The 26,981-nt window shown below is 42.1% G+C and overlaps 1 protein-coding gene and 1 long non-coding RNA gene across 6 annotated transcripts; one reads left to right on the top strand and one right to left on the bottom strand.

Moving 5' to 3' along the window:
• Positions 1-1,010: 1,010 nt before the first annotated feature.
• znf362b (zinc finger protein 362b) lies at positions 1,011-13,672 on the bottom strand. 5 transcript variants are annotated; one of them, XM_083641601.1, is made up of 9 exons: positions 13,555-13,672; positions 11,444-11,507; positions 10,856-11,123; positions 10,322-10,423; positions 7,693-8,011; positions 6,643-6,867; positions 5,360-5,438; positions 4,870-5,028; positions 1,011-3,724 (listed from the first exon to the last, which is right to left on the bottom strand). In XM_083641601.1, the coding sequence occupies exons 2-9, from the start codon at positions 11,504-11,506 to the stop codon at positions 3,608-3,610; spliced, it is 1,332 nt and encodes a 443-aa protein (XP_083497727.1). In that variant the 5' UTR covers position 11,507; positions 13,555-13,672; the 3' UTR covers positions 1,011-3,607. The 5 variants fall into 5 exon arrangements, with proteins under 5 accessions (XP_083497727.1, XP_083497729.1, XP_083497730.1 ...); XM_083641603.1 differs by having other exon boundaries at positions 10,322-10,402; XM_083641604.1 differs by having other exon boundaries at positions 10,856-11,096.
• Positions 13,673-16,453: 2,781 nt separating this feature from the next.
• On the top strand, positions 16,454-18,486 carry LOC310781071. Its single transcript, XR_014552948.1, has 4 exons — positions 16,454-16,568; positions 17,053-17,163; positions 17,482-17,545; positions 18,206-18,486. It is a non-coding gene; the product is annotated as an uncharacterized lncRNA (long non-coding RNA).
• Positions 18,487-26,981: the final 8,495 nt, after the last annotated feature.

Genomic DNA, 26,981 nt, shown 5'->3' with positions numbered 1-26,981 from the left:
TTGGTTTACATACAGAAGAATGTAGCAGTGGAGAATGGATATCATTGGTACTTATTTTTTACCCCAGTTAAATGTAATGTTGGCAGTGTTTTCTATGAAAAGATGCCTATGGGATTATTTTACTATATGTTTGTTTTTTTGCTAAAACATCTTAGAATGTGTCCGCATTTGTTACCACAAGTTCACATATTCACACTGATATCAAGTGGTATGTCGTTGATAATGTTGTGGACCCACTTTGTGTCTTGTATTAGACCGACTGTATGGTAACTTAGGCCTATCTGTAAATATTGGCTTACCTCCTGAACTTTTTCATTCTTGACTTACAGTATAGCTGCTCAGCTATAGCCACTCAAGTATTTGCAATATGCTCAACTAATTAAAGCTTTGCTTATAGTTAAGAAAAAAGAAAAGATCCAAGATGTCAGGCAAAACAATGGAATTGTAAGAAAGGAGATTTTTTTGGTCTATTTTTGGAGTTGCCAAGCCTGTTTTTGTAGACTGCTCGACCAAGATGGCTTCCTCCAGTGAGTCTAAAGGGAGAGCATTGAAAGCCCTTGAACTTTAATCATGGCGAGGAACTATCAGTTCAACAGTAAGGATATACTGTGTTTTTTGTAAATGGGATCAAATATGCATTTACTAGTTTTTACCACTATGAATTGATTAACTACGGTCACATTTTTTGTAGTATCCAGTTGTACACTGTGCAAACCATTGTCCATTTTGTCTTCAATGTGCCTGAAATGATGAAGTGTTGAACTTTGTCTTGCTGCTAAGCTAAAAGTGAATACCACCTAACAATAAAAGCCTATTTGTGATACACTTAAATTAAAATGTTATCGCGGACAAGAAACTTTGACTTCTGATGTACCCATGTAAATACATTTTTTAAACAACTATTTTCATAAATAAAGTTCAATAATCAAATATGTTCAATTGTTTTTCCTTACTGTCTGAAGGATTGTGTCCCGTGCAAGAGTCGTCCCTACAAAACAATCAAGTCATGGTCAGTTTATAACAGTCTGTTTATTAAACAAGGTAAAGATACAAAGCTTTTTTTTTCTTCCTTTTACATTGATATCCTTAGTTTGACTTCTCAGTCTTGGCTGTGCATATTTAGTTGTCTAGAAACTGTATATGAAACCACAATGCAAGACGGGAAAAAGTGTAATAAATCTACGCAATATCGTTTCATAGAGAACATGGGTTAAACAGTTATCATACAGATTACAGCTCGGGTACTCCATGCGGAAGGGAAAATAAAAATGTTTACACGACTGAATACTGCATAACACAATACAGAGTAATGGAAATGGGATGATAAAACTGTTAAGGCTTATACGTAAATAACTGATATAAAACATGAATATTAATAACATACGGGTAGACTAAAATAATTACAGTAAGTACATGAACATACCTTTTACAAAACCCGAATAGAAAGAACAGTTTATGAAAACTTAAAATAGGTACTATAAATGAGTAACATGTTTTACAGTACAGCAACATGTACATTTCCCCATTATCTCAAGAGAGAGTAAGTTGAAGAGGCAGGGTCTGTTGTTGGCGTAAATGTCTGTTTTCAGGCCAGTGGCTTGAGTAATAAGGTTTTTTTTCTTTTGAAAACATACTATATACTGTATATGTATTTTACATTATTCTCAGTTCCATTCTCAACATACGTCTAGCTGTAGCACCTTTATCTTAAGTGCCCTGAAGAACACAGGGTACCATATTAGTACCATCCAGAGTAACCAGAGGTTAAAGTTACAGTAAACATACAACAAACAATACTGTGTACAATTAAAATAATACTAAGTAAAAAGAAAAGTGAACATCAAAAGGAGAAGCATCACCTCCACATTAACTTGTAATATAGGCCTATGGAATATGACTTATACTGCAGTTCATTTCAAATGGGTAAAGCTTGTTAATAAGGTTATATGGAGTAAAACAAAATAATTTGTTGGGTCAAAGTAGCTGTACAATAACTTCACATTTTGGTCCACTGGTTATCTTTTAAATGTGTTTTTCGACAAAACCTTTATTTCAAATTGAGCTTATTCAGAAATGGAGAGTCGAGTTGGCATTGATACATGTACAATGTATTCAACCCCCGATTAGCAACAGCATAACGCCTTACACTTCTAATACTTAGAAACATAATGTTCATAGCTTAACTGAATAAAGTAGCTAACGTATTACAAGATTTATTTCTCAGAAAACCTTCAGGTTCATATGGCACTAGTAAACTGGACACGAGGGAGACCCGTTGAAAAGTAGAATGTAAAAAGCAGTGTTTCTTTGATCATGTGTCATGATCATAAAGGTGCCGCAAAGAGTGAAACCTTGGGGAAATAGTCAAACATTCATCATTTGCCTGTTGTGTTGCTCTATTTTTTGCCGGCTCAATTCAATAATACAACCAACTGAATACAATCACATTTTTTGAATTGTCATCTACCGATTGCCTTTCTCTCAAATTTAGATGACCATGTAAATGTGTACTTGCACAAAAATGTACATTAAAAACAAAAACAAAGGGTAACAGAAAAGACTTTCATTTAGACACAGTCAATACTCTTAGCTGCCTCAAGTAATGCCTTTGGGCATTTCCATCCAACAAGATTGAAACAATTTGAGCCAAAACCACAAGGCCTAAAAGTGCTTTAAGATTATCTTTGGATGTCTCCAGAATACACCCAGCAAACTTTTTTTTTTTCTTTTTCCCTTTCTCAATTATTTATAAGGGCAAATATCATCTGGCACATTTGGAAACCCATTTCATGGAAGAAAATTAAAAAAAAACATAACATTTCAATTTGACGGCCAATGCATCCGGCAGTTTACATGACGCTTACGAAAGTGCTTATTAAATCTGACGTAAGACATTCTTAGCCACTTGATCCTCTGGACAATATCTAGCTGTATTGTTACATTCACGAGAATACGCTGTGCTCATTCTGACAGACGGCCGGTGTCAAGACAGATCGAGGGAGTCCATTTTCTCAATCTAGGACTGAATACCGTATAAAGTAAGTACCGCAGGAATGAGTCCGGAACACCTGGATGTTAGCACTTTGGCTCCTTCATCGACATGTCAAAGTCAATGGGATTTTTGTATGGGGGATTTCAATGGAATGCCTGAAATAAGGTTTGTGGTTAAAAGTTTATGAAATGGCAAGATAATCTTCACAAATGAGGACCACTTTTATGACTTTTGAAGAGTTTTCTGAAAATCAAGATTTGAAAAAAAATCACATTTACACTTCAAAAGTCATAAAAGTGGTCCTCAGTTGTGAAGATTATCTTGCTGAACATGATTGCCGTTTCAAAAACTTTTGTTAACCACAGACCTTATTTAAGACATTTAACCGAAATTCCCATACAAAAATCCCATTGATTTTTAGACTAAGGAACCAGGAAGTGGAGGGACTTCTGGGTAAGCCTACAAAAATACGTCATCCCTGTGGTACTGTACTATGCTTATGTCAGCTGTCATATGCTAATGTAAGCCTTATGTAGATGGCCGTGTGTGCAGGGCCCCTAACCTCCAGCCTTACATGGACTACGAATCCCACCTACTGCTGTGTGGCTGGGGAGCTCAGATGAGGGAGATGCGGATGGGGATGCTGGGGGAGTCGGTCCTCTGAGGTGACTGGTGGCTCACTAGGTGCTCCACCACGGTGTGTTTGGACATGTGCTTCATAAGGTAGGTCTCCTGCAAAGAGACAAAAAAGATTACATTAAAAAAGAATTCCACTAGTAATGCACATGGACTAGAGAACAGCCTAAAACCAAACTAGTTTTTGTTAATATCAACAGGGATCCCAGTGCAAGCTTTTGGGTGTATTTTCAAATGTCACATCAGACTGCTTGCCGACATCTGACCCTTTCCATACTCCCATACAAACTCATAACACAAATATACCTACCTGCAAAAAGTACTTTTGAGGAGACGGGAGGGAATGTATGGAACGTCTATGGAAGTGGGCAAATGGAGCGAAACCTCACTGTAGGCTCAAGTTGATAGAAATGTGCCTGGGGCAGCAACAGTGTTGGGCAAGTTACTTTCAAAATGTAATATACTACATATTATCAGTTACCTTCATTTGAAAGTCATAAGTTACTTTACAATATTACTGTCTGTGTAGAGTAACTCGTTACTTATTTACACTACTTTTGCATTACTTTAACAATAATAGCATATATGAATGAATCATAGCTTGTGAATAATGCAATATATTACATGTAATATGTTACTTTTGTAATGAGTTAAGACGCAACACTGTGCAGCAAATACTCTCACCACTGATTTCACTGATTTGCACCACTTCAAGCAGAGACAGGGAAATCAGCGGGTGCAGTGTTTGGCTGGAATGAAAAGCTGCATTGTCGTTTACCTCAATGCCACATGGCGGAGAAGCACTGATCTATTCCATCAAGGAGCACTTACTCCAATATGGATTCAACTATTAAAGCAGAACTTACCCCCCCAAAGTCTGATAGAAGTGGCAGAGCCTGTGTTTTTGAGGGGGGGGAGATGCATCTTTCTGGGAGGGGAGGGGGTGTGATAGCAAATTAATAATTTGCTATCACAGGGGGATGTACTGTAATCGTATTGATGCGTGCGCAGGAAGTTCTGCGGCGCGCCAGCCGTTTTAACATTTTGTGGGCGTTCCCACACATGCCGACTGTCTCTATGAGGTACGCATGTATGTTTGTATGGGAGCAAGGAAAGGGCACATGTTGCCATGTTGGATATCCATCTTATCAACCACATAACGTCTGTCTCAAAGCACACAGTCTCATCAAGACACATTTCACAACACTTAAAACCACACGGACGATCTGTGCTTTACTCACTGAGGTGTATGCCCGCCCACACATGCTACAGCAGTAGGCCTTAGCGTTTTTGATGGCGTGCGCTGACAAGTGGATCTGCAATGATGCTGAGTCTGAGTAGGCACGGTAGCAGTTAGGACATTTATACGGCTTGTCTTTATTGTGCTGCCTCTGGTGAGACTGTTGAGGAAGAGACATGTCAAACAAAAGATGTAAGACTCACGTTACTGTATTCATTATTACTACTTACTACTTATTATTTTTGCCTTGTTATTACGAGCAAAAAATAACTTGTATTGTGTTTTCACTAAAGTTGTTACTGTGTGTGTGTGTGTGTGTGTGATTACATTAGTGATAACCACTCTTAACCCATTGACACCTGATGCAGCATATGTGTGTGTATCTCTTTAAGGTCTTAAAGGGATACGCACACAAATGAGGGATATACACGCAAATGCTGCATCAGGTATCAATGGGTTAACGGAATTGGGTTGTGTGAGCATGTACAGACCTGGAGGTTAGAGAGCTGGGTAAAGGCCTTTTCACATCCGGGGTGGGCACATTTATAAGGCCTATCACCAGTATGGATTCTGTGGCAGAGGGAGAGGATGAAACAAGTCAGACATAAATAACATCGATACACTTTCAGCAAACAAAGAACGTGCTTAGAACTGCTTTCACAAAGGATGTGATATCTTCATCCCTGCAATCCAAAACTCCTCATTTAACAAAGGCATGGGCCATCGATGCATGAATGAATTTTCACTCCATTCTTGTGATTAAACCCTGGTGGCTCTAAAGGAAACAACAAGAGAAGTTTCCTTCCTACTACTATAACTGAAGAGCTGTGCGTCTGTCCGTCCGGACTTGCACGGCACACCATTGCTCCGAGCCACGCCTACAAAATTTGCAGAAACACTTTTCAGGGGTCTGGCATGAATCGCGAGTTGGACAGGCACCCGGAGGTGCACGGCAGGTGGACCCAGAGTGGGGCTCCCCGTGCCACGCTTGGTTCGAGGTTCCGTAGTGGACGGCGCCCAGTAGCACCGGAGAGCCCGCTCTCAGAGCAGCCCCGCGTCCAGCCTGCTGCTCCATGGCCATCAGCTTGCTCTCATTGGCTCTCTGCTCAAGATTCCGGCAGCGCCTGTCGAGTTGTAAATATCAAACATGTTTGATATGCCCCGATTCACAATCGGGAAGAGCCCGACAAGTCAACAGCAGTCTTTGAACCCCGACACACTACAGGGTCATTTGGGCAGATTATCGGTCCCGACGAGGCTCAATTCGGGAGCACCCCCGAGATAGTCGGGAGGGGAGAATCTTGGCACAATCGGGCAAATTCCCGCCTGCAAAACTGTTTACAGTTTTCAGATATGTGTGCAAAATAAATCAGCGTTGTATTTCAGTGGAGCTCTGCTTTAAGACACATCCAATCTGAATTTTAAGACTTTTTAACGCCTTAAATAAATAATTAATTGTGAATTTACGACTTTCTAAAGTATCCACAAATTATATTATTAATTATAATTACAACACAGGTCGTGAAGTTGTATAGGGACCTGGGTAAAAAAAAGATTTCTTCTGTAAGCATATTTCTATCTAAGTGGGCCATAACAGGTGTGTCTAAAAACACAGTGGAGAACAGGTTCTCAATCTCCCTGCTTCTTGAAAATGACGCCTATCTTTCTTCGCACTACCTCGACTTTCCCAAACATCAAGCAGTGACTTTGAGCGCCAAGCAAACCATGTGTTTGTGTTCTCTGAAAGCGCCGCGTGCAGCATGGTGGAACTGACCTGGTGTGCTGCTGCAGGTGCGAGAGCTGGCGGAAAGAGTTCTCACAGTAGGAGCAGTGGTAGGGCTTGATCCCCAGGTGGATGCGCAGGTGCTGGGCCAGGTAGGAAGCGTTGGCGAACGACTTGGAGCAGTGGGGACACTTGTGGGGCTTGGCCTCCGTGTGGGACTTGGAGTGCATCTGCATATCTGACTTGGTGAAGAAGGTGAGCGGGCAGAGTTTGCATCTGGCCGATGGAGGACGACAAAAATGGGCAGACAAGACGGGGTCAGTCTGTTTCTGTCATTTGGCTGCATTAAAGGTGCAACAAGACATGAGTCTAGCATAAGCTGTACAATGGTACATGTGAGGAGACCTTCTGACACGATCTTGTGTTGTTTTGTTTGATGATATTGAGTCAAGAGTCACAACCTGAGTCACAGTCAAGTTAGTAAAGAATAGAGTCTTCATTCTAAAGTAGTGACAGATCCTAGTCTCTAGTTTATGACTACATACAGTGTTTTCCCTACCATTCTATGGGCCAGGCCCGCCAGGCTAACGACGCCCCCCCCGCCAGGCCAGATTTTTTTTTTCCCCTCCTATTTGCCCCCCTGCTCTCCCCAAATTTTCAATAAACCTTTATGGCATATTATTACAATAGCATACTGGTGTTGACAGTAATAGAAGATGCCAAATCATTCAAAACAATAAGCATTTTGTTTTTAGGAGCATCGTGCCAGCGCTGTTCCAAAACGTGTCAACGTGTGCCGTTGCCTGGGAAACGGACATCCCATAATACAACTGTTTGCATCACATCCCATAATAGTATGATGATACTTGAAACGCCATTGCGAACATAGATGCGAACGGGTTAGCTAAAAGTTTAGCGTCGCCGGGCCCACACGGTTGCGGTCGGAGGTACCTTTCTAAATCCCTCCAGGCCTGAACATTTTTCTAGGGGGAAACACTGACATACATGCCTACATTAAGAAATGTGTTTCTCCTTTGGGACAATAATATGACTAGCATTTGTAATTGTAACATTTATGGTCAAAAAAGGATCACACCCAACCTGTAGGTTTTGCCCTCTTTGGGTGCAACAGTGAACGTGCCTTGGTCCACGAGGAGGGGATACGGCACCACCAGCAGGGGACCGGTGGCGTGTTCGGCCTTTATCTTTTTCCGTCCCCGGGGCGCCTTGGGTGGGGGGCCCAAGAGTCCCGCCAGGCCCCCCGCTTTCATGTGCTCCATGCCAGGCCCGCTAGCCAGCCCAGAGATCATGTTCAGCGACGGGGCGCCACCCAGACGGTTCTGGATGCTGGAGGTTGGGGTCGTGGGGGTCAGGGCCTCTGGGGTGCTGTGGCTGTCGGGTCGGGATGAAGGGGCCAGACCTGTGGCAGTGGGCGCCAGAACTATATTAGTACAAACTTATGGGCCCTATGTAGACTAATGTAGTTAACTTAAGACTCTAGGTTCGTTTGAAAGGACTAGTTGTTGCAATCCCTTATACTAGGGATTGCAACAACTAGTCCTTTCAACGAACCTAAAGTCTTAACAAGCTCAACAAGCCGTCCTGAGACTCAACTCCTGTCCTCACTATCCTTACCACTATGGTTAGACCAATATATTGAGCCGATTATTCACTTTTAATTAAATATCGGACAGTCGTGTTGTCCATTACCAATATGATGGAGGTTCCTCTGTAATTCAGAGTATAGACACATGCATATCTTTTCCAGGGTTCTGAGTCAAAAATAGTTACTTCATGCAAATCAGCAAGACTAGCGACATTCAAGGCAGGGGCGTAGGCAGAAATTCAATTATGGGTGGGCCTGGATAAAATTGGTGGGGCAATTGCATGACGAAATTTTGCGCGCGAAGCATGCAAAATTCCTAGATGTCATGAAGTCGCCATGCATTAGACTCTGGAGATGATGTGCCCTGCATTTTTAAGCTACAAAACCATTAGCTAGCAAGGCAGCAGCAAGTTTGCCTCTAGAAAAAAGCAAAAAAATAATAATAATAATTGGGTGGGCCAGGGCAAGAAGTGGGTGGGCCTGTGCCTACCCAGGCCCACCCGTAGAAACGCCCCTGATTCAAGGGCTCAAAACGTTGTACCTTTTGAATGTTATAATAAAACATAAAATATTGGGAGATGCCAGTGTCAGGTTCCTCTGTCAAACCTGCACTGATATGATTTCTTTGCACGTCACATTGATTAATTTAATAGCTGACACGCGGCAAGGGACCACGGGTCGGACTTGAGCCCGGGTCGGACTCGCGAAGGACTAGCCTTTGTGGTGTGCGTGCTACCAGCAGGTGAGCCACTGGGACGCCCCCATTAGTCTCAGTTTTAATGGAGCGTTTTACTGTCACTTGGTCTAAATGCTGTTTCTGAGGCTTTTCCATGCAGCCAAAAAGATCCAATTATCTGCATACATTGAATAATCGGCGAGTTAAGTCTAAAAAATATTGACATTGACCTTCAAAAACCTGTATGGGTCTAACCGTAGTCACGACTGTCCTGCCTGCAAAGCCACGACTGTTTCTCTCTGTTATTATGACTCAAGTGTTGTTGACACAATCTTAGACTGCTCACATAATGCCTGCACGACACACACTCTTTGCCCGTTACGCCTCTTTCAGCCTAAAGAATTATAATTATTAATAATTAATATTGTTGTATAATGCTCACATTTTATTTCATCTTTTTCAGTGGAACTAATGGTACAACACCAGCCCTAAAGACTACTGGACACCATACTGCCTTTCATGCTACCATGCACACTGAATGCTAAATTTGTAGCATAGTATAAATATAGTATGCCCTGCACTGTGTGAGTTCCTGTCATTCCTCTACTGTGTGTGTGTGCGTGTGCGTGTGCGTGTGCGTGTGCGTGTGTGTGTGTGTGTATATTTAGTGTTACTGGGTGAACGGCACACATGACAGGTTCTTGTACATTTATTTGATGGCGTGTGCCACCAAGTAAACGGGACATCCTTGGTTTTTGAATCCATTCCGGGACGCATGTCATCCTGCTCTCTCCCTGTATTATAGACAGCCAAAGTGAAACATCACTTCCTGCTTTCTCCCTGTACCAGCGCTGAGAAAAATATGAATGGCGGTGGACGGAGAATAAGGTTACATTTTTGATCCTGTTTGAATTGTGCCACGGGGTGCCAACGCTAATTTTGTCAATTGAAAACGTAACTTTGCATGTCAAGAAAGTCGCAGTTTGTGGCCAAACTGTTGCACTAGAAGTTATAAATCAGAAAGACTACATACACTGTTGCCTAAGTGACGTCACTTTCTCTACCGGCAAAGCTGAAGACCGGCGACATGCCACGAGCTTCCACGAGCTATGTAGTTTTTATACGAAACTAACCCCTACGTTTCAGTTAGACGACAAACTGTGACTTTCTTGACATGCAATGTTATGTTTTAAATGGACAAAATTAGCGTTGGCACCCCGTGGCCCAATTCAAACGGGATCAAAAAAGTTACCTTATTCTCCGTCCACCGCCATTCATATTTTTCGCAGCGCTGGTACAGGGAGAAAGCAGGAAGTGACGTTTCACTTTGGCTCTCTATTGTCTCTATCTACTTAAAAACTATCTAATAAAACAGGCGCGCGCAAAAAAGTCTCCCACTTCCACAGTACGCAGAGAGGAACAGAGGAACCTGAGTGATGGTTGCTCACCAAGCTGTCCAAGCTGTCTCATGTGCCAGTCTTCCCACAGTCCTTTGGCTTTCACCGCCGCCTTGTCGTCCATATTTACATCTGTGAAGTACATATTTACATCTGGGAAGTTGTGAGGTGATGTCCGTTTAAATCAGTGCATATTAAAATAACATCTTGATGCAGAGAAACATTTGATCACACCAATCTGCAAATCTCATACTGTATCCTGCATGTCTCAGGATTAAAACACAGAGTGAAGTCAAGAATTATGCCATCTCAATAGTCTAAATAGTCTCTTTTGCTACATCAAAATTGTTTGCAAAGTCTTAAAAACTGATGTTAGACTATTGGTAGTAGTACACTGGGTTGGGTAGCTAAGCTTCTTGGCTATGATATTACCCCCAAATCGTCAATACTGTGTTATCGACAATTAGAGAACTGTGTTTTTCGCCCATTTACAATTATTGGCAAATGTACTATATTCTTTGTTCCACCTGTGTAAGTTTCCTCTGACAGGATTTCGGTGTTAACACGGCGGAGGTCAGACTGTACCTGGTCCAGAGCTGGAGGCGGGGCGGGCGTGTAGAGCGATGTCAGGCTGGCTGGAGCCCTGCTGGGGCTGCTGCGTGTGGTGGCCGGGCAGCTGCTGCGCCTGGGGCTTGGGCACCGACATGCCGTGCTGCGTGCCGCCGTCCGCGAGCGAGGAGGCCAGCAGCAAGGACTGCTGGGAGGGGCTGGAGGTAGGCGGCAGGTTCAGGGGTCGGATCTTCTCGGCCATCAGCTGCTCCTTGATCTTGTTAATGAGCACCAGGTTATCCAGCTGAAAGGGTTAACGGGTCGTGCTCAACAGACAACAGCCACCGTGTGTGAATGTCATTCATGGCCCCCAAATAACAAACACACCCGCCAGGTCAGCAGCAGCACTGACCGCTAAACACTTACAAGCTTCAGTTCTATGAGAAGGAACTGTGAAGGATCCTCAGTCAATTTGAGATGAAAAAGGTTGGAAAATATAATGTCACCGTTCAGGTCAACTGGTACCAAAACGGCTCAAAAGACATTCACACATGGACACAAATGGCAACAGAAGATGGAAATGTCACACAAATAAAAAATATGATAGGAATGAAATGGACTTACCTGACTTGGCATGGAGGGAGGTGGAGGCCAGAAATATGGGTTGTTGAATCGAGGCTCCGCCATCCTGAAATTAAAAACACTACTTGGGTTTAGTGATATTCAAACATTCAACATGAGATAAACTTGCATGAAAAGCTACATTTTATTGGCTGCAATCTTACTACGAATTTATCCAAGTAAAACGGAATCAGAGAGGAGATCTGATACTGATGCTCAGTTGTTGTACAGGCTGACAAAAATTTCAAAACAACAACAAGAGTTAATATGACAGATAGACCTTTGCAGTAACACTTTCTATGAAGGCCATGTCTATACTGCATTATGAGCACATTCATAAGAGATAATGCATTTATAAGGCTTTATAAAACTATATCAATGTTTATAATCATGCATGACAACTTATAACAAGGTTTATAAGTGGTAGACATAATTTATTATAAGTTCAGCATTCATAATTCTTTATACCTCCATGCCAAAGTGACAACAGTGTTTGAAAGAATAATCTTTTTGTTTTACACTTTACTTGCAGCCAGCAAATACTGCTCATATAAGTCCCCAACTGTGTTATAGTATCATACATTTGCTAATATAATAACCTTATATCGTACTGTCACTTCACAGTTCACACTCACATTCAGCTCACAAAGTTGTTGATGTTTATTAGAAGAGGACGAATCAGCGTGACATCATCAATGGTGACATCACAACGAACCACCCAGAAATGCGGAACCCCGCAGCAGTTAACTAGTATGAGTTTGTGGCAAACAAACGTTCATATCTCAAAAACTATACATCACATCGCTTATATTTTTGACATTCTGAGTGAGAGCAGAAGTAGCTCAAGAGTTTGATGTATAATATATGCGTGTCGCGTTAAAGTTGTGTGAACTGTCGCAGTTGTTTAAATGTAAACAGAGTCAGCCAGCTAGAGTCAGACGCTCAAACTCAGGCTCCATAGGGGTTCCATTGCCGTTGCCACCCAGTGACGCGGTTTGTTTACCAAAATGCTGCTCGGCTGATCCCTCGTATATTGTAGCTAAATACTACGTCATTACAACAGCTAAGCACTCGAAGCTGTTACTGGATAATTATGTCAAGATCAATTTGAATTCGTTTATTAATCTGGTCTATTTACCAAGGTGTTACTGTGACAATACTACCGGTAAGTACCGATAATAAACTGTGAGCCAGTGTCACCTGTAACAAGTCAATGAATCCTCCAAATATCACCTAGAAATGTGATTTGACACGCTGCCTCGTCGTATTCATCTGACATACAGTTAGCTCAGCTGTTTAGCATGTTGTTTCTGAGCCAGCAGCACTGTGGCCCATCATCAGTTCCACTGTGTGTCTGAACAGGATTGCTTGGAAATAAGTGAACGAAGAAGGAGGAGGGGGAAACGCAATGAAAAACTTTACATTGTTTGACTTTCGGACAGGTCGGCTATATAGCTCGGAGCTGAGGGATTGGGCATTTTTGCGGCGCGGCCCTCCCTATGCTACTCGGACATTCTCAGACAGTTGTGTTAAAACATTTCCAGACAAAAGAGAAACAAAAATGGCAGCCTTATTTTTATAAGGCGGGACGCCATATTCTGCAGAGCCCAAAATTAGGAACATGTACATCTCGTGTGGTGGAGGAAAGAGCGGCCTACGCGGCGGACACAAAGGTGTGTTGATCATGTCAAAAGGCATGAATGATTGTTTACGGCGAATTGCAGGTTTGAATAGCCCGGCCTCCCCACCTCTTAAAAAAAATGACACTTCCTACAACAACCATGCCCTGCTGCAAAAAAAACACAGCACGGAAACGGGCAGCAAGATGCATCAGCCTCGACCCAAAACACACCGAGAAAAACAACAGCGTCGATGCGTAAAGGTCACAACAACGAAGCAAGCGCGCAACTGCCTTGTGCCCGAAAGACGTTGTGTGCCATCTTCACCAAAATCCACTTTGGATATTTTTTTTTTTACATTCTGCAACTTTCTGGCGAATCAAGGGGCAGCAATCCATTGCATTTTGTGCACAATGCACGCGTTCCGGAGACTATACCGCTTATCGCAGAATTGCACGCAAAGACGCGAAGACACGAAAAGACGTGCACAAATACCTTATGATGTCCTGATTGCAGATATTTGCCTGGCAAGTGAAGCTATAATAATAAAAGGTTGATGTTCTTTCTGCCTGCCTCCTCCAGTCGGACCAGCGCTTCCGGGTCGCTTTGTTCACTTCTGGGTGCTGCAGGCTGACAGTCACACAGTCACACAGAACAGAGACGGCTGCTGGGGAAATCTCCGAACATTGCTGTGGATTTTGATATGACCTACTTTATTCATCAGTCGTCACGTTTATGTAGGCTAGTGCGTGCTTGAATCGTCTCAGTCTGTCAGTGCGGACCTGGGTTGCTCAGGATCCGAAAAACGATTTTTCTCTCTCTCCCTCTCTCTGAATGAGTGAAACAAAAAGAAACATGCTGTGTGGTGATCCAGCTGTGTAAACTATACTTGTTTAGCCCTTTAACTCTGTAAAAGCCTAATTGAAAATGCGTTTCAGCAATATAAGCAGAATAAGCACATAAAATGCATAAACGTTGTAAATTGTCAACAGTATCCTACATCTGGGATAGGAATAATACATTTTGAATTGAGTAGTGGTCCAAATTAGAATCGATGTAGAAGTTAATATACAAAATAGTAGACCATGGTAATAGGCCTAAAAATATATATATTTTCATTTTCTTTTATATAAGTAGCCTACAATGCCATGGTAAAGCAATACTATACCATGATTAAGCTGACAGTTGGCTAGTAGGCCTACACACCAAAAATAAAATAAGGCTACTGAGCTGGGGTTTCCTCACTGACATTATCCTATTTTATATTTTGCGTTGTTTTTCTGTATTGTTTTCTACTATTGATGTGACCTCTTGCACTATAAGTCAAAGACCTCGTTTGTAATCTCATTACTTACAGTGGCTATTAAAGTGAATTTTGAATCTTGAATGCCTCTTGAGGCTGTTACCCCATCACGATGGTAGTGACCAAAAATCCATGCCACTGCATTACCATAGTGCTTTTTTGTATAAGGCACAGAGGCTACAGAATGGGACTTGTCCGGTAGGATAACCCCCACCTGCACCACAGCCTGACATCCCCTTCGGGCCGATGTATTAAGACAGCACCAGTGTATCAGTTACCCCATTCTATAAGTAACCCCCTTATCTGGCTTGTGAAATATTCCAATTTATGTCACACAGATTGTTTTCTGTATGAACAAATTAAATCATCATCAGAGGTTGACTGGAATTGTAGGAACTAATGCTACAGAGGAACTTGCCTGCTGACGTATTCTTCATACTGTGTGTGTGTGTGTGTGTGTGTGTGTGTGTGTGTGTGTGTGCGTGCGTGTGTGTGTTTGTGTGATGTGTGATGTGTGATGTGATCTGACTATTTGTCGATGATCTGACTGAGTTTCCTGCTGCCTTTCTGATGAACTGGCAGCTGTGACACTCTCACTCTTCTTGTCTGTGTGTGTTACTCACAATCATACTCATTCATTCACAGGCTTCCTTTAGAGCAGTTTCTGTTGTTCGGCTATAAGGACATTTACAAATGGCCTAACATTACTATGCCTCAAGCTGTAGGCTTGTTTTGTATTTGCCTGGTCATACTATATTTTGTATTTTTGTTTTGATGGTTTTACTTGTTTGTTTCAAATGAGAGAAACAAACATTCATCAGAAGTTCATTGGTTAGTTACTCTAAGGCCTATATTATTCCAAAATGGGCTTTGTCTTGGTAAGTAATCCATTTATTTGAATCATGTGTGTTTTATTTGATCAGGATACATTCCTAATTTCGTTTTATGCGAGTAGTTGAAATACGATGCATTGCCATTGTTATGAGAATGAATGAATGCCTCGATATTTGGTAGATATGAGTCAAGGATTTGGTTTTTAGTGTTTGTTCATGGTTATGATTTCACTTATATAATGTGCTATTCTGTCACTTCTTTTATTGAAGAAAATGACAGATTTGCTTCCAACCAGTCAATAACTACTGTATATTCCAGTGTTGTGGCTTCAGGTTTTAAGGCGTAATGTTAAAGGGACATCTCACCCTAAAATCAAAAATACATATTTTCCCTCTCACCTGTAGTGCTATTTATCCATCTACCGGTATATCGTTTTGTGTTAGTTACCTTTATTTTGGAGATACCGGCCACAGAGATGTCTGCCTTCTCTTGAATACAATGGAACTAGATGGCACTTGGCTTGTGGTGCTCAAAGCACCAAAAAGAGAGAAGGCAGAAACTCTGCGGCCGATATCTCCAAAACTCAGGCAACTAACACAAAACGATATCGATGGATAAATAGCACTACAGGTGAGAGGGAATATATGTATTTTGGATTTTAGGGTGAGCTGTTCCTTTAAGGCTAAATCAAATGTGTAGTGTAATGTGTGAGTGGTGGGGTCTTGATTAAAATGGTCACTCTTTCAGTCTTCCTGTGGCCTGCCTATGTAGCAAGGAGGCAGTGTCTGCACATGTAATAACTTGATGATAATATGACTGGCGTAAAGTGAAATAGATCCAGATGTCTGCGCACTGAATTCATGTCCCTTTGCAATTCATCGGGCAGCGTTTCCACCACAGCTGGCCTGGCCTGGCACCACCTCAGATCAGCAAACCCTGTGTTTTGTTTCTGGTAGGTTTGCCCACTGATACTAGCCTTCCTTCCCGTGGGACAGAGTTGTACTGAGGAGATGTTGGGAAGTAACAGTCAAACATGTTGTCTGCGCTGCCCACCTGGTAAGTTGAAACAAGGAACCAGGAGGAGCTGGCCTTGTGTTGACAAAGCTGTTTGATGCCTTGCTAATATGCAGTTATATTTGAATCAACCTGTTAAAATATTTCTGATCGTAAATGCTGTAATTGTTTTCTGCACACATTTGTGTTTTTTCTCTCTCCCACTGTTTTCCAGGTTATTATAAAGTGAACACCTGTGAGAAGACAACACAGAGTGAGAAAACGTTCGGATGTCAAAGATGTGCTGATGGGTCTACATTCACCCAGGAAGCAAACTCTTTAGAGAAATGTTTCAGATGTCATACTTGTGATGAAAAAAGTAAGTACCGGTATCCTGTTCAAATGTTCAGTTGATAGGAAGATAGAAACACATTGCTATCAGCTTACTAGGATGTCAAATCTTTGATAAACATCATATAGGCTGTGGTTGCAAAAATTATATCCCATTCATTGTCAAAGCAGCAGTTTGTGGCTGTACATCCATTATGTTATATCACAGAGTAGAGACATTTGTTCCATAATGATAGCATAATGTGAATTCATAAATTGACTGGAGTTCTCCTTTTAACTCCAGATTGACTGGGCTCTTGGCTATTCTCTGGAGCAAGGTTAACATTAATTTTGCAGTAAAGATTTGAGCTCTGTGCTAACTGAAGCAATGTGGAAATGGGATTAAAATAATCCTTGAATCAGCTCATACTCTAGTCTAGGACTAAGGCTAACGCTGGACGGTAATGACAGCATGAAGCGCTCCCTGTCAGGACTGGACTGAGGAAGAAACATTGTGTTTGGTTCGTCCACAGGGGGACAGGTGGCAGAAAAGTTCTGTTCCTACAAGAGTGACATAGTGTGTACCTGCCAGGAGGGATGGTTCAAAGACTCTCAGTCTCAACTGTCCTGCAGACACTGCAACAGTAAGTGATCAGTTGATCAGGATTCAAAGCTGCCACACTGTTATTGATTCATATTCTGGCATTCGATATTGGAAGCTAAAAGTGTGAAAGTTTGGACACACATTTCTCTCTCTTTTTAAAGATTTTCACATTTTATTTGATTTGATTATTTGATTGGAAAGGCAACGTCTTTGGAATGATCAGATCAGAGTGTCTGTAAGATAATGGGAAACATAGTACATTCAATTCAGGTGTCCAAACTTTTGACTGGTCCTGTAGTTGTGGATTTTCAGAATCACATTCATGTTTTGATTTGTTTTTTGTTTTTTAATGTAGAAGGAAAGAAGTCTTACCCAAAGAAGTCTAACCCAGACTACCAGAAGAAATGCCTCTCCTGCCAATGGTGTGACAACTTTCCATTTGAGAGCCAAAACTCAACGGTGTTTAGATATTTAGTCAATATTTAGTAAGCCAACACACCAAGCTCAGCTCTGCCACATTCTGACAACATTTACAAAACATAATAGTCACACAGATTTGACTTCACAAATCTTCCTGTTAAAGTGATTCAGATATGTTATGTCGCACAGTAATGGTTTAACAATTGAAAAAGGAAAAAACACACACAGCTCTGTTGATCCTCTTTTTAACTGCCGTTTAGTTTTGATCCGAATTGCGTTTTCTTTTTCTGGTGTTAGGATATCAAAGCGAGCACAGCATGTACAGAATTCAGGTCAGGGGCTCTGTGTCTTCCTGTCAGTGGTGGAAAGTTCTGCCATTATGTTGTAAATTTCCAAACTTCCTTTCATACGTCTCTAGAGTCGCAGTTTCTGTTTTTTTGCATCAAGGCCCACCACCACCCTTGATCAGGGTGGTTGTGTGGCTGTTAGAAGCACAACATGAAGGCAGTTCTTGCTGTAGCCTTCTTTTATTTAAAAGTAGCATTTTGTTTAGTCCAAATGACAGATCACACATATTAACAGATTAAGCAATCAAATATAAATTGATAAATCTGTTGGGAAATTCCACTGTTTTCTATATTGGTCTCTACTTGTTTTTTCAGGAAGGACTGTTTGGAACACAGAGAATGTCGGATGAACTGTACAACTATTACACCTCCATCTCCAACTACAACTACAACTACAACTACAACTATAGCTCCAACTACAACTATAGCTCCAACTACAACTATAGCTCCAACTACAACGAGTACATCACCAAATCCTGTTGTGGATCCTTATCCAAGTAATTGTTAGTTCCCAATATGTACTGTATATAAAGCAAGTGACAATTAGTCCTTTGAGTGATTTAAGATGTCCCAATGAACCCCAAATTCACCGTGGGGATCATTAACCCATTTAATCCTGTCACAATAGTGACAAAAAAAATAAATCAGTTAGGCTCTAAAAATGTTACTGAATGATGTATCAATGCATTTCCAGCAAATCTTGAAATAAAGGGTCTCAGTGAAATATGTGCAGTGTCACATGCTTAGTGTAAATTGTCACGTGACCAGAGCTGTTTACTTCCTGGTTGCGCCACGAGAAGAGTGTGGCTGCATCAAAGCTCACAAACAAAAGGTTAGTAAAGTTAGGACAATTATTTTTTAACCTTTAAGGTTCCTAGTATTGATATTTGCATTTGCAATTACTCAACTTTGTTCAGTGTGGTGTGGTCATAGAATAATAGAGTAAACATGTTCGGCAAGAATACTGACCGGCGGCATAACAGTGCATCTACAGTAGGTGTACACTGTACACATACTTATACACATACAGTACATTATGTGTATAATGTATCTACATCACCACCAAATCCCTCCAGAACCCACCCCTCACCCACATCGAAAACTGCATATCTGCAATAAAAACCTGGCTAACCCACAACTTCCTCCAACTTAACAGTGACAAAACGGAACTCCTCCTCATTGGCACCAAATCCACCCTCAATAAAACCGGACCCATCACTCTCACCATTGACGACTCCACCATCACCCCCTTCCCCCTGGCTCGTAACCTTGGTTTCATCCTGGACCCCACCCTCTCCTTCGATCCCCACGTCAGCTCTGTTGTTAAAACCTCATATTTCCATCTCCGCAATATCGCTAAAGTCAGACACTGCCTCTCCCCCCCTGCTGCTCAATCCCTCATCATCCATGCCTTCATCTCCTCCCGCCTCGACTACTGCAACTCCCTCCTCACCGGCATCACCTCCCGTTCCCTCCATAGACTCCAGATGGTCCAAAACTCAGCCGCCCGCCTGCTCACTCACACCCGGTCCCGCGATCACATCACCCCTGTCCTCCACTCTCTCCACTGGCTCCCCGTCAAGCAACGCATCGACTTCAAACTACTCCTCCTCACCTTCAAAGCCCTCCACAGCCTAGCCCCCCTTACCTGACTGACCTCCTCATCCCCCATCGCCCCTCACGTACACTCTGATCCTCTTCTACTGCCACCCTCACCGTCCCCCCATCCAGACTCAAAACCTTTGGTGACCGTGCTTTCTCCCGCGCCGCACCCCGACTTTGGAACTCCCTCCCCCAGACCGTCCGAGACTCTCCCTCACTCCCCACTTTCAAAATCCGACTTAAAACCTATCTGTTCTCCCAAGCTTACAACCTCCCCTACACCTGACCACCTCCTCCAAACCATCACCCTCCGCCCCCCCACCTGCCCCTCCCTCCTGTTCTCTTCCTCTCCTCTGCTTCTCCATACAACCTTGCTCTGAACCATCACTGTTATCTGTACCTGTCCCCTGTATCTGTTGCCTGTTGCCTGTATCTGTTGCCTGTGTCTGCTGCCTGTTGCTTGTTTCTTGTTTTACTGTTAAGCGTCTTTGAGTCTTGAAAACCGCTATATAAAATAAATACATTATTATTATTATTATTATTAGTGATGGGTTATGATTTTCAAATTTTGCAGTCTTCCAGGACTGCATCATTCAATGATGGTTTGTCAGAGGAGAACAAGGTCCAGATGCCAGCCATCACCGACACAGTGCGACTCTACCGCCAGGCTCAGGCCAGGGACATGATGTGTGGCGTACCGTCGCAGATTTTGTCTAACTTGGTGATGGAGGGCCTCCTCCGTGAATTGAGGGAGCTCCTCTCCCCTCGACTCAAAGGCAAGACGCACAAGAGGCAGAGGAACTGGATGCTGATCAGTGACATGGTGTAGACTCTACACTGTAGAGCCTGGTGCAGCACCAATGCCAAGCCCAGTACGAGGCTGTGGAGCAGCGGTGTGAGGCGCAATGTCCCGTGCTGCCGGCCTCCATACGAACAGACATGGACCAGACCAGGCCATGCTCCTTGGAGGTCCAAGGAGCATGTTACCAACAAGATGCAAGTGGTGATCCTCCCCAAGGCAGAGAAGCTGCTGAAGGTTAGGATCTAGCCCTACCTCAGCTTTATCCTGGACACCCTGATGGAGCCAACCAGCCGGGACTTCCCCGAAGTCACCAACACTTTCTTCGGGGAGCTAGTGGACATGAGCAAGGACACCCTCAACAAAGAAGACCGTGGCGGAGAAGATCAGCATCCTTGTCTTCCACCCGGTGAAGATGCAGAGCTGCTACGAGAAGGTGGAGCAGCTGAGCCTGGAGGGTCTGCAGCAGAGTTTCGACGTCTCCAGCCCCTCAATGTTCGTCCAGAGGGCCCAGATCCTCATGAGAGAGCAAATGGATGATGCGGTGTACACCTTTGAGCAGATACTGTACTTCGGAGTTTGGAGTCTCGGGGTACGGAGGGCCTCTGTAAGGACATCATGATGGCTGTGAAGGAGGCAGCGGTCCAGTGGAGACACAACCTGTACAGGAACAGCATTGTCCTCAACAACAATACCTGCACCTTCTGGGTGGAAACACTGTCTCACCGGATCACTGGAGACTTAATCTATAAAGACTCTGAGAGCGGAGGCCAGGGAGGGAAATGCTACTGTTTTGTGACCTAAACTGAAATGCAGTTTATAATATATTATTGTATTATTATTATAAGGGTTTTTGATATGTAATACTCACATTTAAATGTGATAGATAGAGCATTCTAGTGGCAATGCTGGGGGCTGCCAGTGACAGTTTTAAATATGTTAATAACTGGGCTGGGTTATATAAGAAATGTCATGACTGTCTAGGAGAAATATGTTAATTTATTAACCACATTATCCTGACCATAAAACACACCTTTTCACCTACTTTTCCATGAAAAATTAATAATAATTATTATTTCAAACCGTTTCTAATGACACATGGTTTGGGAAAATTTGGGACTAAATGGGTTAATGTTTCATCTTACCTTATGTTTGTATTGTCAAAAGTGTTGCCATAGTTTTGTTTTGTAAATTCATTTGATGGTGCTCAGACAGCAGTATTTTAATGTTGATGCGTGTTAACCATAGACTGTAAATATAAGGTGTTAACCCTGTTGCTTCCTCATCTCATGTCCACAGCAGAGCACCATGTGGCCATGCTGATCCTCTTGGTGGTCCTGGTGTCGGTTCTGCTCCTGGTCAGCCTGTGGTTCTTCAACAGGTTCCTCCATCCAGACGGCTGCCACTGCGGGAGCACAGACAAGGAACCTAGATTCAACGGTGAATTGGAGAGTTTAATAAGCATTTGTTTTAGCACACATCACATTCAAGGCTTAAAGGCATTTTTTTGTTGCCCACTGGTCTGGAGATAGCATGCTTTTTGTGGCAATACATGTCTCAGCATTTGTTTGAAATGTATAATTTATGCACACACACACACACACAGTGTACAGTAATCCACTCAGCAGGAAGCGAGTGATAACATCTCTCTGTATTTCCTCCCAACAGAACAACGGTGTCATCGACCCAGCAGCCCAAACTCACTGGTTGGTGCTCGGTTTCATTTGTTTTTCATGTGTTTTGTTGAGATAAAGATCCAGATTGGTGTTGTACATTAATGTAGGTGAACAGTAAGGCAAAAGGACATTAGGAAAACATAGTTGCAATTTAAACGATCATACCATACCTAAATCACAATTTGTAGCAGAATGTAACAATAACGGCAATAAATTATCGAAATGATTTCACACGTCACTCTCTCCAAGACTTAAGACAGTTGGCCGTCAGGTAGATTTGAACTTCTCTGTTGTTGTTTTCCCTTTCAAGGCATTCAGCTTACATGAAGAAACTCCCATGATAAATCTCTGTCAGAGTCCTGCCCCAGAGCTTTCAACCCACATCTCTCCTCTGCTGCTGGTCTCTGGATACAAAGGTACAACTCACTATCTGCCGTCTTGACTATTGCTGCACAGAGTTTGTGGCTTTCACTTTGGTTTGGTTATATCTGACAGAGGGGCAAAAAACCAGCACTCAAAATAATTCCTTTTGGTTGTTTTATTTACCTTCAAGCAAGATGACAATGTACGTTTCGGCGTGGAGCCTTCCTCAGCATTGTGCTGACAGAAGACGGACATGACGTATAAATAGTGTCAAACCGGAAATACAATCAATTACATTATCAAGTACTAGGAAATATCTCACAACATAAAATAACAATGAATATAATATCAAAAACATCAGAGAATATCAAAAAAGAGATAAGGTACAATTTTAAACAGTATACTTGTATATAAGTCTGTATATATTACACAGCAGGAATGCAATAATGTTTTGCAGACGAGAAGAATGAGGCTGGATGGCCACACTTGTGTTAAATAAGCACAGATGAAAAGTCAACATATTAGAATAACAAAAATCAGTAAGAAAATATTTAAAATAGAATTAGAAAAATACATAATAAAATGCATATAAGTGAATGCATCGGATAGAGATACTGCAGGTCCACACATGACGCTCCCACACTGCCTTACAGTGCAAGAGCATCATGCGTGAACCCACAGCACATCCACCCGACGCACCCCTTAAAGAAAACAACCTAGCAAAAGTTCTTCATTCAAGCCCTTGGGGTGTTCTGTCTGTAAGGTATGTATCCAAAATGCCTCTCTTTGTAACAAGGCCTTGTCTCTGTCACCCCCCCTCTTCAGTGGACTGACCTGTTCTATACCCTGGAACCTGAGGGAACACACGTCGTGACCAAACTCATTAAAATGTCTGGCGACAGAGGATTTTATATCTCTGTTTCTAATGCTACTCTTGTGTTCTGAAATGCGAGTTTTCAACTCTCTGATAGTTTTTCCAATGTATACTAGCCCACATGGACACTTCAATAGATACACAACAAATTTAGTTTTACACGAGATCCTACTCTTAATTGAGTACTTTCTTCCAGAGTGAGGATGGAAGAATGTCTCTCCTCTGATCATAGCATTGCATTGAATACAGTTAAAGCAAGGAAAATTACCATTCTGTACATCAGACAAAAAATGGGAGGGGCCAGGGGGGCGTGTGTAGCAGTCAGCTCTAACGATCATATCTCGTACATTTCTTGCCCGTTTTTGAGCAAACAAGGGAGGCTCGCCAAATAAATGGCCCACTTGGGGGTCACTTTGTAAGATATTCCAGTGACTTAAAACACATTTTTTTATTTCCTGAGAAGCAGGTGAAAAAGTAGCAGCACACACTATTCTAGACCCTCGGGCAGGGGTGGACTTCGGGACCAACAGGTCCTCACGTTTCAACCCCCTAACTCTCTGTAGGCTGTTCTCAAGGATTGTGTTGTTAAAACCTTTTACCCTGAACCTTGTACATAGTTCAGCAGCCTGCTCTTCAAACATGTGGTCAGAACTGCAAATCCTCCTAATCCTCAAAAGTTGACTGTATGGCAAACCTCTTTTGAGGCTGGGGGGATGATAGCTAGAGTAGTCCAAGAAACTATTCCTGTCTGTCTGTTTTCTATACACCTTTGTCAGTAGTTGTTCAGATTTGTTTACAGAAACATCAAGGAAGGAGACAGTGTCTTCACTGTATTCTAGAGAGAATTTAATAGATGGTAGTCTGGAATTAATATAAACATTGAACTCCTCTAGTTGAGAGTGTGTCCCAGAAAACAGAAAAAATACATCATCAATATATCTGAACCAACACTTCAAAAAAATGGAGAAGGGGTTGTTATTGTATACAAAGTCTTCTTCAAACTTTCCCATAAAGAGGTTTGCATAATTAGGGGAACATGGACTACCCATAGAAACTCCCTGGCATTGAAGATAGTAAGAATTCTCAAATTTAAAATAATTGCTATTAAGGATCAATCTTGACAAATCAACCAAAAAGTCAGTCGGGGGCTGAAGCGTCGATCTTCTATTCAAAAAATGTGTTAGAGCTTGTAAGCCCTCCACATGAGGAACATTAGTGTATAGACTGTTGACATCCATGGTACATAAGAATACATTATCATCAGTGAGCTGTACAGCACCTAACCTATTCAAAAAGTCAGTGGTGTCTTTCAAATAAGAAGGAAGATCAGATACCAACACTTTAATGTGTCTGTCAAGATATTGAGAAATAGGCTCAGTAAGAGATTGTGTGCCAGCCACAATAGGCCTACCAGGCACTGGCTCAACACAGCTCTTATGGATTTTAGGTAAAGTATAGAACACAGGTCGCACAGGGTGCTTCTGTAACAAGAATTTGAATTCGTTTTGGCTGATAAGAGAATTAGCAAGGGCTGTACTAAGAAAATGCTCAACATTCTGAAAAAATTTAAGTGTGGGGTCACCCATTAGGGGAGTATAAAAATCTGTATTACCAAGTTGTCTCAAGATCTCTGTTGTGTACGCTTCTTTAGTCTGGATGACAACAGCGCCCCCTTTGTCGGCATGTTTTATAACAATAGTCGAATCAGTAGAAAGTGCACGTAATGCTTTCTTTTCTTGCAACTCTATATTAGAATAGAGTCTCATTTTATTTTTGTACAAGTGTACCTTTGTAGCTACATCCTCTTCAACCAGTCGGCAAAAGGTGGCCACGGAGGGGTTCAGGGCAGGCGGAACAAAAGTACTTTTAGCCCTCAGGCCTGGTTCAGACGTGGAAATAGGAACAGTCTGTGAAGGATTCAAACAAGGACGTGAGTGGGGGGCTCCCTTATCAAAGAAAGCACGTAGTTTAATGTTTCTCAAAAATTTAAACATTTCAATCCTAGTTCTAAAAGCCATACAGTCAACTTTTGAGGATTAGGAGGATTTGCAGTTCTGACCACATGTTTGAAGAGCAGGCTGCTGAACTATGTACAAGGTTCAGGGTAAAAGGTTTTAACAACACAATCCTTGAGAACAGCCTACAGAGAGTTAGGGGGTTGAAACGTGAGGACCTGTTGGTCCCGAAGTCCACCCCTGCCCGAGGGTCTAGAATAGTGTGTGCTGCTACTTTTTCACCTGCTTCTCAGGAAATAAAAAAATGTGTTTTAAGTCACTGGAATATCTTACAAAGTGACCCCCAAGTGGGCCATTTATTTGGCGAGCCTCCCTTGTTTGCTCAAAAACGGGCAAGAAATGTACGAGATATGATCGTTAGAGCTGACTGCTACACACGCCCCCCTGGCCCCTCCCATTTTTTGTCTGATGTACAGAATGGTAATTTTCCTTGCTTTAACTGTATTCAATGCAATGCTATGATCAGAGGAGAGACATTCTTCCATCCTCACTCTGGAAGAAAGTACTCAATTAAGAGTAGGATCTCGTGTAAAACTAAATTTGTTGTGTATCTATTGAAGTGTCCATGTGGGCTAGTATACATTGGAAAAACTATCAGAGAGTTGAAAACTCGCATTTCAGAACACAAGAGTAGCATTAGAAACAGAGATATAAAATCCTCTGTCGCCAGACATTTTAATGAGTTTGGTCACGACGTGTGTTCCCTCAGGTTCCAGGGTATAGAACAGGTCAGTCCACTGAAGAGGGGGGGTGACAGAGACAAGGCCTTGTTACAAAGAGAGGCATTTTGGATACATACCTTACAGACAGAACACCCCAAGGGCTTGAATGAAGAACTTTTGCTAGGTTGTTTTCTTTAAGGGGTGCGTCGGGTGGATGTGCTGTGGGTTCACGCATGATGCTCTTGCACTGTAAGGCAGTGTGGGAGCGTCATGTGTGGACCTGCAGTATCTCTATCCGATGCATTCACTTATATGCATTTTATTATGTATTTTTCTAATTCTATTTTAAATATTTTCTTACTGATTTTTGTTATTCTAATATGTTGACTTTTCATCTGTGCTTATTTAACACAAGTGTGGCCATCCAGCCTCATTCTTCTCGTCTGCAAAACATTATTGCATTCCTGCTGTGTAATATATACAGACTTATATACAAGTATACTGTTTAAAATTGTACCTTATCTCTTTTTTGATATTCTCTGATGTTTTTGATATTATATTCATTGTTATTTTATGTTGTGAGATATTTCCTAGTACTTGATAATGTAATTGATTGTATTTCCGGTTTGACACTATTTATACGTCATGTCCGTCTTCTGTCAGCACAATGCTGAGGAAGGCTCCACGCCGAAACGTACATTGTCATCTTGCTTGAAGGTAAATAAAACAACCAAAAGGAATTATTTTGAGTGCTGGTTTTTTGCCCCTCTCTTATTATTTTTGAGCCGTGCACCGTAACTTTTTGAAACTTTTGAGAGTGCTCACCAGTCGTGACTTCTAGTCACTGACTATTTGGTTATATCTGACGCCATAATTCCTCATCTCCAGCACCGCCGTTGGCCGATAGGTAACATAAAGGAACTTCAAAAGCATATATTGATTGATGATATTTACGATCAAAAGCAAAACTATTTAAATCGGTTGCAAATAACAAACCCCATATTCTTAGAGTGAACAGTCAAATACAGTAGCCTATGTGTGTGCATAGGTTTAAGAGATACGTTTTGAAATTTTATCTGTTACTTTTCTTCCTCAGGAAA

This window comes from Poromitra crassiceps (assembly GCF_964638095.1).
Source record: "Poromitra crassiceps genome assembly, chromosome: 8".
Lineage (NCBI taxonomy): Eukaryota > Metazoa > Chordata > Actinopteri > Beryciformes > Melamphaidae > Poromitra > Poromitra crassiceps.
This window is presented reverse-complemented; position numbering and strand designations above follow the sequence as displayed.

Excerpts from the sequence above, each read along its gene's own strand:
- znf362b (XM_083641601.1), bottom strand. The coding sequence starts at position 11,506 with ATGGCGGAGCCTCGATTCAACAACCCATATTTCTGGCCTCCACCTCCC. Across the intron at positions 8,012-10,321 it reads GAGACAGCTTGGACAGCTTG|GTCTGGCCCCTTCATCCCGA; the intron begins GTGAGCAACCAT and ends CCACTGCCACAG. Across the intron at positions 5,439-6,642 it reads CACCTGCAGCAGCACACCAG|AATCCATACTGGTGATAGGC; the intron begins GTCAGTTCCACC and ends CCTCTGCCACAG.